The 12012-nt window shown below is 41.7% G+C and overlaps 1 protein-coding gene across 1 annotated transcript in view; it reads right to left on the reverse strand.

The window, feature by feature from the left end:
* The window catches only part of LOC119484981 (NACHT, LRR and PYD domains-containing protein 12-like), a 956516-nt gene that overhangs the window by 110392 nt on the left and 834112 nt on the right, over positions 1-12012 (reverse strand). Inside the window, exons 18-24 of the mRNA XM_037764190.1 lie at positions 10854-10894; positions 10626-10681; positions 9928-9974; positions 8144-8361; positions 7531-7796; positions 6967-7083; positions 6695-6839 (exon numbers count right to left, since the gene is read on the reverse strand). Coding sequence (XP_037620118.1) covers positions 6695-6839; positions 6967-7083; positions 7531-7796; positions 8144-8361; positions 9928-9974; positions 10626-10681; positions 10854-10894 — 890 coding nt within the window. The remainder of the gene's footprint in view (positions 1-6694; positions 6840-6966; positions 7084-7530; positions 7797-8143; positions 8362-9927; positions 9975-10625; positions 10682-10853; positions 10895-12012) is intronic.

Below are 12012 nucleotides of genomic sequence, written 5' to 3' on the forward strand. Positions count from 1 at the left end.
CTACTGAGGGTTGTAGGAATACATGGCTCAATAGAGCTGTGACTTTCTGTCAGCCTGGCTACAGTGCTGAATAGAAACCTGGGGTTGTTCTTATTTTTCTCTATTAATGATGAGTAATGGGCTGCTCTGGCATCACAGAGAGCCTTCCTATATGTTTTAAGACTATCTTGCCAGACTAAATGAGATTCTTCCTGTTTGGTGGAACGCCATATCCTTTCCAGTTTCCTCGATGCTTGCTTTAGTTTGCGTGTTTGAGGGTTATACCATGGAGCTGACTTCCTTTGTTTTATTAACTTCTTTTTTAGAGGGGCAACAGAATCAAGTGTGACTCGCAGTGAGTCTGTAGCACTATCTACAAGATGATCAATTTGGGTAGGGCTAAAGTTAGCATACGAGCCCTCTGTTATATTGAGACATGGTATTGAATTTAATGCTGATGGAATCACTTCCTTAAATTTAGCTACAACACTATCGGATAGACATCTAGTGTACACACTTTTATCTAATGGTGTATAGTCTAGTAATAAGAATTCAAAAGTGATTAAATAATGGTCTGATAAAAGAGAGTTCTGTGGAAAAACAATTAAATGTTCAATTTCAACGCCATATGACATAACAAGGTCGAGGGTGTGGTTAAAGCGGTGAGTGGGTTTATGCACGTACTGCGAGAAACCAATTGAATCTAATAAAGAGATAAACGCAGTACTGAGGCTATCATTATCAACGTCCACATGAATATTAAAATCACCTACTATAATGACTTTATCTGTTTTCAGGACTAAGCCTGATAGAAACTCTGAGAATTCAGATAGAAATTCAGAATATGGGCCTGGAGCGCGGTACACTATAACAAATAAAATTGGCTGTAGTGTTTTCCAGGTTGGGTGTGAAAGACTAAGAACAAGGCTTTCAAATGAGTTATAATTTAGTTTAGTTTTAGGGTTTATTAATAGGCTTGAGTCGAAGATGGCTGCAACTCCACCTCCTCGGCCGGTGTCTCGAGGAATGTGAGTATTAATGTGGCTTGGGGGAGTGGATTCGTTTAGGCTGACATATTCTTCCTGACACAGCCAGGTTTCAGTAAGACAAAATAAATCAATGTGATTATCTGATATTAAATCATTTACTAGTAGAGCTTTAGATGACAGAGATCTGATATTTAAGAGTCCACATTTAATTCTCCTGTTTTGTTGCTTTATTGCGGTGCTAGTGTTAGATTTGAACTTAAGCATATGATGCATGAGTGCATTGTAAGGCTAATTTAGTCTCGCCTTCACCAGAAAGGACCCCACAGGGTCCCCGCCATGAGGAGCTTGAGCTCATAGCTAAAGACATTGAATGTTTTGATCCAGACAACTGTGATCATCACATTGATGACTATTTTAGGGAATTAGATCACAATCTAATTGACTTAACACACGCCACCCAAAGGGAGAAAGTTAAACTTGTGTGGAAAACCAGCTCTAAAGCTGTGCACAAGTTTATACAGTCACAACCTCCCACTGTCAGAAATGACAATAGTGAGCTCCGTCATGCACTGACAGAAGAATTCTCTTCTACTTCTGACGAGACCGCAGTGATGTTTGCAGCCTTTCAAATTAAACATTCATGTAGTGAGAATCCTAGAGATTACCACAAACGTTTAAGGCATGCATAATTCCAAGGTAAGGATGCACCAGGCTTAGAAGAAAACACCATCTTTAAGTCCTTGTTTTTGCAGAACCTGCACCCATGTGTACGCACTCACGTGGTACTCGGGACGCGTAAGGGGAACCCGTCACTGTGTGAAATAAGGAAGGTGACACAGATAGCTTGGGAAAGTCTGGTCATCTCCAAAAGGGTTGTAAACCAACTGAGCCCACCAGCTCAAAAACTGACGTGCCAAGCAGATCTGCGACCTCAAAAGACCACCTTCAAAACAGGTCGAAGGGGTGTCACAAAAGGCTGCATAAGGACACAGAGCATAACCGCCATGTCCCCCAGTTGCGAGCGATAGGCATTTACACAACAGAAGTGTTAGAAAGCCATGCTCTGAAATTCTGTTCCAGAATTGGCGTGACCGGTCTGACAATGACCACAGCACCTTTGACCACAGTTCAGACTCTGAACAAGGTTCAGAACATGGACATAATCTAGCAGACAGTGATAGCTACTCTGAGTGCCTCTCTGCCTCTGGCTACCTGGAGCTTAACAGCCATGAGCCACGAGCTAAGCACGAGAGATCCAGAGTTATCTTTCGACGGTACTAGCCAACACCTAGCTAACAGTGAGACAGACGCTAGATCACGGTGCCTTAATTTCCCTTTCCTCTTTTGCAGTTACTAGGGCAAGCTTGAGTTTGTTAGCAACAGCAAAAACTCAACTCAGACACCACTGTCCAACTTTACAAGTACACTTGGACCAGCTCCTTGGTAGTATCTTGTTTAGAGATCACTAATGAACAACACTAGCTTAGGACACCACATTATGACTGTACAGAACCAGTCATACACCTGTCCGCATTGTTTTAGGTGACACTCTCCACATCTCACCCTAACAACTTAACACCTCTAACATTCCTGTTCTTCACTAACCCTATAAGTAACGGATAAACACTAGTTATGTATTTTATACAATGCTGTTGTTGTTGTTAATCTGGTTTGGTTTTGTAACTTAGGGACTGTTCTTGCTTAGCCAAGATAGATAGTTTTAACCAATGCCCAATTGGTTAGTGAACTGCCCAGACGTTACACAATTGAATGAACTGTTGAATGAACCTTTTTTCAATCATGGACTTAACAACTTCCAGATTGTTTCCAAGGACCTGTGAACTGTTCAACCTTCTGTTTTGCTCTTGAAGGATGTTACACATCTTAAGACCAAAAGGGGGGATGTAGGGACCCACCAATATGACTGGTGGCAAGTGACCACATGAACTCAGTAACATGATCCCTGACCCATGGACTCAGCTCAGCTCAGTAGCCATTGGCTGAGGACTCAGCTCAGTAGCCATTGGCTACTGTAGCATTCACACATAGGTGTGAAATTCACCCAGGACAAAACCAGAGGAATCTCTTTGTTCCCTCTCTTTCTGCTTTTTCTTCTCACCTCTCATGACCTGTGCAGGTGAGCTGCTGCTCTCCAGACCAGAAGCAGCTCTGCTCTGATCTATGGCCTGTTAGGAAACAGCCGTTGGAACACAAGGAACCTCTAAGGCAGAGGACGCGAGAGCCTGCCTTTTTACCTACTAACTTCAAGCAACAACAGCAAGGAAGTTAGCACCAAGCTATCAAGCTGCTGGGAAGAAGTATTGAAGCGATCAGCTTCCTCCAATCTGCACAACTTGATTTGAGCACAACAAAGACGACATCTTTGACTTGGAACCACAACTCCAACACATGGAATTACAAACCCTTTTCTTCCATGGATTGGTAACGTACTGGCCTTACCTTAGCAGTAGCAATTGCACATGGCTAAGACTGTTCAACTTTGATTTCTATAATGTACTTGTATTGATTTGGTTTAATGTTATTCATTGAGTTTGACTGTTGTGATATTATTTGTAGTGAAGATATTCGGGTAGCTGGCTTCGCCACATCTGACGTGTTTAGTTTATGCTTCACATAGACAAGATCTTGCATGCAAACTAACCATTTTTTTCTAACCCACTGCATTATCTGACACACATAAAGATCACATACAGAAACTGTGAATTAGTTAAACATAAACATACAGCTTCAGATAATCTTAGTTTAATGTTGTAGAAGAGTGAATAATGCCAACCTCTGCTATGTCAAGAATTCCAATATCATTCAACCTTTACTATCTATTTTTGTTATATTTATTAATTTATTAATCAACGTTACAAATTGATAGTTTAGTATATTTAATGAGACTATATTAACGTTTTAGTTATTGGTCCCTGATTCCAGGGTGGTACCCCGTTTATTATTAATGTTTATTGATAATTCTTAATAATATTAATAATTCTATTATTATTTATTAATTAATTTGCTGGTAACCAAACCTGTTACTGCCAAATCCCTACACCGTGTTGTAAACACGAGCTCACCAGTTTCACTTGAAGGCATCATCTGTTCCAGATAAGAGGCCAGAATCTTTCCGTTGCCTTTAAAAGGTCTTTGTCCCCACTGTTAATGACAGTTGTTACATTAGAACAACTGCCTTTGTCACAACAAAAAGCTCCTATCTATGTTTCAGTTGAGGTCTCATTTAATAACAGCATCTGTCTGTTCTAGTTCATGTCTGCAGACACTATCTCTTAATGGAATAGTTTCACTGCTCAACATCCATCCAATGAGTTTAACTTTGGTTCCATCACAGTGTGACGCCTTTTTTCCAAACTTATTTGTTTTGCAATGAAATCTTTATTGTAGGCACAAGTTACAGAAGGTCTACTGACGAATAAAATGACCAAGCACCAAACACAAATCTATAGATTATCAAGGGCAGTTCTGATATCCATCTATACCCTTTTTGCTATTTGTAAAATGGTCTTTTGTTGCAGCTGTGAAGCCTGCGGTGATTAGCAGTAAGAGACAGAGAGGTGGATTTAGATCTTAGCTCAACACAGTCAGGTCTGACAGAGAATCAGTAATCAATAATAGGGCCGTCAATCCATTAAAATATTTAATAGCAAATTAATCACACATTTTTTATCTGTTCTAAATGAACCTCAAAGGGAGATTAGTCAAATATTTAATCCTCTTATCAACATGGAAGTGGACAAATATTCTGCTTTATGCAAATGTATGTATATATTTATTATTGTAAATCAATGAACAACACAAAACAATTACAGATATTGTCCAGAAAGCCTCACAGGTACTGCATTTAGCATAAAACAATATACTCCAATCATAACATGGCAAACTGCAGCCATACAGGCAACAACAGCTGGCAGTGTGTCACTGTGCTGACTTGACTATGACTTGCCCCAAACTGCATGTGATCATCATAAAGTGGGCATGTCTGTTAAGAGGAGACTCGTGGGTACCCATAGAACCAATTTACATTTACACCTCTGGAGGTCAGAGGTCAAGGGACCCCTTTGAGAATGGACATGATAGTTTTTCCTCGCCAAAATGTAGCATAAGTTTGGAGCAGTACCTCCTTCACTACTACAGTAACTGTAGTAGTGAAGGAGGTTGTGCACTACTACAGCTAGTATGACATGGTTGGTACCGATGGATTCATCGGGTTTTATAGTTTCATATGATACCATTATCTTCACTCTAGCTTTAAAACTGAGCCCTCTACAACCTAAAAATCACAAGTTGCGTTAAAGAAATTAGTGGCGCTAAAACAAATTTGCATTAGCACGCTATTATCACGTTAACTTAGACAGCCCTAATTGAAACTAAATTAATCATTTCCCATAATTAGCATTAGCAAGGCATTCCCAAAACAAAGAAATGTCAGGAGCTCTCTATTGCAGGTCTTTATCGACAACAACACATTAGTAGTTATCCCAAGTAAATGATTATAAAATGTTGAAACCAAACCACAAGAGCTTGAAAATGAATTCACTTTTCCCCCAAACTTCAGTGAATCACCTTCAGAGTGAAAGTCCACACAGGCTTCCACGACGGAATTTATCATTTAAAGACAACAATAAGTGATGTGAGTCTCTGAAACAGCCAGATATTATAGAGATTCATCATCACACTCCAGCTTCTTGCTTTTGCTTCATCCTAAGTTCTGAAAAGCCACGGATCGTCCTTACGGAGAGCAGCGATCAGAACTGAGCTGGCTTCAGTTCCCTTTAGTCGCACCGTGTCAATCAGTTCTCGTGCTTTATCTCTCTTGGTTTTTGTTCCGATTGATTGCATTTCCCCATCGCTTATAACACGACGTTGAAGGAGTTCATCCAGAAGCTTGTTCAGATTAGGATCAGACATTCTCTCTACAAACTTTGTTCGAATCAACCGCAGCCTCTCCTCTGGTGAGACGTTGTCCTCTGGTGAGACGTTGTCCTCTGCTGGGACGCTGTCCTCTGGTGGGACGCTGTCCTCTGGTGGGACGCGGTCCTCTGGTGGGACGCGGTCCTCTGCTGGGACGTTCCCCTGAGGGATTTCCATTGTTAGTTCTGAGAGATAACCAGGGGAAAAACAACAACAATGACTTTTAAAGAGAAATTCAACTGAAGTGAAATGTCATGTTTCTGTACAGCAACATGTCTGCTCCGTAAATCAGTTGTTCTGTGTTCAAAACCAGAAACCAAAAGGGAGACACTCATATTTTATATTTTTTGGTTTCATGATTCTTCTTTGTGGTGAGTGCATGTTCTCCCCGTGTCGCCTTTGTTTTGGCCGACAAGTCGCACCCGAACACACCGCAAAGACGACAGCCGACGGTCAGTAAGCTCGTACGTTCTGCTCCTGTGAGAGGAAATAACTCTCCACACCAGCAGGCGGCGGTAGTCTGTATCCATCATTCAGAAAGGGAAACAGGAAGAGCGAGGACGGAGGATATACAAGCCGTCGTTATGATACGTACATGAAACAAACCATTTTCACACCACTCTCACTCACCACTTAGCTTCATTCCAGATGTTCATGTTGCTGTGAGAATATGGTGCTGTCAGGTATCCACATGTTGACGTTGGTAGAGTAGTGTAATGTAATGTGTTCGTAGCGAATGAGAAATAATCCTGATCTCAAAATTGATCCAAATTATAAAAGGTAGTCTTTACCTGCTTGAAGCAGATCACGTCTCCAGACGTCGCCTGTCCTCTCTGGATTCCGGACCATCAGAGTCACTTCCTCTGGGATCGTAGTCAGGATAACTTTAAATGTCGGATGGTAATTTGGTCCATAATCTGAGTCAAATGGTGCACGCTGAAAACCAGAAGCATCAAGTCATTTAAATCTTGTTAAAAATGTTTATCTGGTACTTTCTTATTGTGAATCTATTTTCAACATGCGGCCAAAATTATATTCATGATAATTCTGCGACTTGACTCACATCAGGTCGTATTCTGAAGCTCCCAGGTTCACAGTGGACACTGTAACTTTGACCAAAGCTGAGAAGACACTTGGCAGAGATCTTGATGTTCTTAGCACCTTCTTGTTGGGCCTTAACCTTCAGAAACAGAACATTTTAATATGCCGTTTATGCTCATATTGTCGAGTACACTTAAAAACAACAAATGTTGACCAAAGTGCCTCACAGAGCGATGAGAATCATAATAAAATAAAACACAGAAATAATTAAGAGGATGCAAGTAAATTAATAAAAGTGTAGAATAAATAATTCTGGATTAAAATACCAAAAACATGACAGCATTGCACAGAAGTCAAATAAATAAATAAAAACAGAGTGTGACCAGTCTTCAAGGTGACTACTGACAGACTAAAGGAAAGAGACGGGTCTTAAGACAGGTTTGAAGTTATCACTGGAGGAGGGAGATGTAATGGTGAGGGGGAAACTGTTCCTCCATTCAGGACCAACAACCAAAAGAGCCCAATCAGCCCGGGATTCTAACTGGGAGCGTGGCTGATGATGAGCACATATGACAGATGGCTTTACCTCGCTTACAAGGACGTTTTTGTTCAGCAGAAAGACATCAAGTACTTGATGTGTTGCGTTGGGAGGTCGGAGGAACAGCAGAACTTGTCCATTTATCGGCCATATGATGTTCCGAATCCTAAGAATCGTATCCCAGATCAGGCCAAAGGCAGAGAGGTGAGAGATCTTCACAACCACATGAGTGTCTGTAATCTTCAGCGGCACCAAGATGCTCATTTCATCATCAGAGATGTGAGCGACAGACAACAGGCCATCACAGAGCAATGCTGTAAAAGCAAACAGCTGTTAAACTTTTGTTTTAATACTAACAGGTTCATCTACCTAATTCATTTCTTACCACTTGCTACAATCTATTGCCTCTAACTCTGGAGCATCCCGAGGATGTGCCACTTCACCTCTATTCTGTACCTCCTATTTTTTAATTAATTATTATTTTACTGTTCCATGTGTGCATTTAGCGTTGTGCATAAAATCCATTACATTTATATATATATATATATGTATATATATATATATATATATTCACACGTCACCTAATGCAGCTAATTCCAACAAAGTACACATTAAAAAACATTTTTGCAATTTTACTATTCATTTTGAACAATGTCTTTACCTTCCTTTGTGTCACAGTGTTGGAGGTGGAGCTGACGGAGAGCAGCATCCTCAGAACACTTGATGTTGAACAGCGGCCCAGCAGCCATTTTGCCAGCTGATTGGAGGAAGCTCTCATCCCATTGGACGGTCCTGTACAGTAGCTCCGCCTCCTGAGCCATGACAAACACCAGTCCAGTCAAAGCACACTGGAACACACCTGGACCAGGACACCTGAAGCTGTAGGACAAAGAGGGCCAAACTGATATGACAAGCATTTATTGGCCTGTTAGTCTCTCTCTTTTAGTCGAGGCCTCAGCAAGGAAACGAGGTTGGTTGGGATATGACATGCTTTCTTTAAAGTTGGTGGGACATACCACCACCATCCACATCTTTATCTGTGCTTATAAACTGGAGCCAAACAGCTCCATGTTGAAATCTAATTTCTGATGTTGAGGTTGAACCACGGCCTGCTCCTGGGCAGGATGCTAGCGCAGAGTTAGTTAGTTTGCTGCCACCTCAACCCAAACCTGTTGAAGGTTGCCCACTGCCCCTAATACTAGGATGGGGTAAAGGCAGAAGGTAACTTCACTGTGTGACAATAACAGTTACACATTTACACATGAAGGGGCAAAGCCTGTGTTAAAAAGAACATCATCACTTATGTCTGCATACTTTTATAAATTAAATTTAATGCTTTTGAAGACCTTGACAGATAAGACTTAACACCTTTCAGGGCTAGGTGATATGTTAAAATCAATATCACCACATTAACAAGGCTAAAGTGAGCACGGCTCACATACCCCCCCGTTCACCTCTTGACCCCTACTGAAGTAAGGCTGAAGGTTTTGCCCTTTTGGAAAAAATTCAAAAATGTTGGGCACCCTGGACTTCTATCCTCCAAAAGGCACAACTAGACCACACTGTCCAGACTTTCCAGACTCAAATTTCCAGACTTCTCCGTAGATTTTTCAGACCATATTTGACTTTGTGACTCGGGGTTCAGAGGACACTGTGACAAGACTACAGTGCTTCAGTGAAAGCTGAAAGAAGGCTGAAACAGTCACACACACCACAACATTGCTAAGTGATATAATGAAGTGTATTTTATTTATCTATTATATTCTGAGAGCTATTTATACATCACTGCCCCATCTAGATGAATATATCTGACTTTTGAGTATTCCGTTAAATTAATAAGTCTTCGTAGTACAGGCCTCTGCTGATTGCATTCACGCTTCAAAAATCATAAAGTGGTGTTCATTCTGGAGATTATCTTGCTGAACAAAACGTGTCAGTATCATAAACGTGTGTTTGCCAAACAGCTAATTTTCTGCAATAATCCAAAACCCAACGGATCAATCCCATTGGCTGTTAGTGGAGGGAACCAGAGTGATGCTAACTTCCTGGTTGGCCTACAGAAATACGTCATCCCTGCAGCGCTCTACTGGTGTTGTTCATTCCTTATTAAACTCTCATCATTTGGAACCCTCAACTTTGTGAAGGATTCAGTGGGAGGAAGACGTGGGGACACGGTGTCCTGATAGCGTTTAGAAGAAGGCTTCAGATAGGGTACATTCCTCTTCAATGTCCTGACGACATACAATTATCCAGGTCAAAGGTTTTACATCGTCTCCACTGGTCTAAAGTAAAGCTAGCCAAGTCCATGTCTGGTGTGGATCCTGTGTGTGACCGATGCAGGCTAGCACCAGCCACCCTGTCACAGTGAGTTGGTTTTGTCCAAAATTAAATATAGTTTCTGGCAATCAATATTACACACTCTGGGTCCAGAGTTTATACGATTACCTGTATGAAGATTCAGCTGTCAGCTCAGGTGAGAAGGATGTTGGAGCCTGGAATCAAAAAAGGAACAGAATTAGTTATTTTAATAGAAATACCAACTTGTCTTAGTGTTTAATAAAGTGATGAAATACTAGAGCCACACTGTCAATACTCAACTCAAGCACCCTGTATGAGTCAGAGAGGAAATGACTTCAATGGAGTGACAGTGTGAGGTGTGTTAGAGAAGACTACACAGAAGGACAACTACACCAAGAACATGGGTCTCAATAACCACCATGTATTTAGCTCCTGAATTACTAACACACCAGATCCAGTACCAGCACCTGTATCAGTACCAGTACCAGCACCAGTACCAGATCCAGTACAAGTACCAGTACCAGTACCAGTACCAGTACCAGTACCAGTACCAGTACCAGTACCAGCACCAGCACCAGTACCAGCACCAGCTCCTGGACCAATCATGGTACTGCCAGCGACGAGAGCTCAGAGGCCAAGTTTAGTAAATGAATGATAGTTCAGTGATCTTCACTCCACACTATTAACTTCTGCAGGTGAATGCAGTCTAAGTCATTAAATGAATGTCTGCCTGCAGGTGTAATACACTACAGTTCTTCAGCGGTAGATCCTTGATAAATGTCCAAGTAAAGTCATCCATGGTTCATACTGGAGGATTTCACACCGTACAACTGCTCCTTTCTCACCTTTTTGTCATCCTCAGGTAGCTTTATTCCCTCATTCAGTTTGACATCTGAGTCCCCTGAAAGTGAAAGAGAAAAAATGAATATTGTTCAAATAGACGTGATCTTAACATCTGGAACAAAGATGGAACTGAGTAACAGTTTTGTTGTACAATGAGGACATTCTCATTTTAAGATCAGATGTGAATGTACAATAGTTTGATGAATGGGGGAAGTTGTTTCAATACTCACATTCTTTGTGTCTGGTAGCTCTGTAGACCATCTTGTTGATCCTGTAGAGATCAACACAGACCCAAAAGTTATAGAACAAGATTAAAATAATTGTCCGTTCTTTGAATTAGCATCAATCTATCAGAATTAAATGCTTATCATCATATCTGCACCATGAAGACTACAACTGACTGCTGATAATCATGTTCTGTGCCTACATTAAAGGAAATAACTAGTCATTAGTCTCGATCCAACACACATCAAAAGAAAACACAACTAACTACACTTTTCACTCGACTGTAAATTCACACGTCTGTAAAAACATTGCTGACTGACTGTAAAATGTTGCTTTGCATTATCAGCTGGCTTTTTATTGTTTGTGGAAGAAGGAAAGAATGCAGAGAAGAAAAGAAACATAGGATGTGGGGGGGGGGCAGTAGCTCAGTCTGACGGCTCTGGAACCGGAGGGTCACCGGTTCCTGTCGGGGGGCCCCGGACCCCCAAACTGCTCCCCGGGCGCTGTATAATAGCTGCCCACTGCCCCTAATACTAGGATGGGTAGATGCAGAAGGTAACTTCACTGGGTGCTGTGCTGTGTTCAATGTACTGAGTGACAATAACAATTACACATTTACACATGAAAAAGAGGAGAAACTGCACTCAGTGGGAGAAATCCCTGATTTCTTGTGCCAGGTGAAGCTTCCTCTGCAGAGTGACAGTTCTCACCCAACAGAGCAGGAACCCAAGGCTCGGTTCCCCGTAGAGATACCTTGAATCCCAGTAGAAGGACCTCTGGTAATTTGGCTGTGAGGGTTCTCATCCTTGTTGCTGCACTAGCAACTCTTAAGCTTTGTTTCTACTGACGTGAGACGCCGTGGCGAGGGTCTGCGTAGATGGCGAGCACGCTACCAGCATACCCAGAGGCGTTTATGCTCAGAGCGTTGTTCGCTGCAGTATGCTCCGAAACGCCAGGAGGCGTACAAACAAGATATCAAGTGGATCAGCAAGAAGTCAACGAGTGGTACCGGAGAGGAGAGTAGGTTGCCTGGCAACAGTAGTAAACACCGACGTACGTACCGCCAAACATTACATCTGTGTACTGTAATTATTACTGTGACCTCCTGACCTCCAAGTCTAAACTACTTCCTGTCTCTCGGTGCTTCCCCTCGGGTCGCCGCTC

Source organism: Sebastes umbrosus, chromosome 3, assembly GCF_015220745.1.
Source record: "Sebastes umbrosus isolate fSebUmb1 chromosome 3, fSebUmb1.pri, whole genome shotgun sequence".
NCBI lineage: Eukaryota > Metazoa > Chordata > Actinopteri > Perciformes > Sebastidae > Sebastes > Sebastes umbrosus.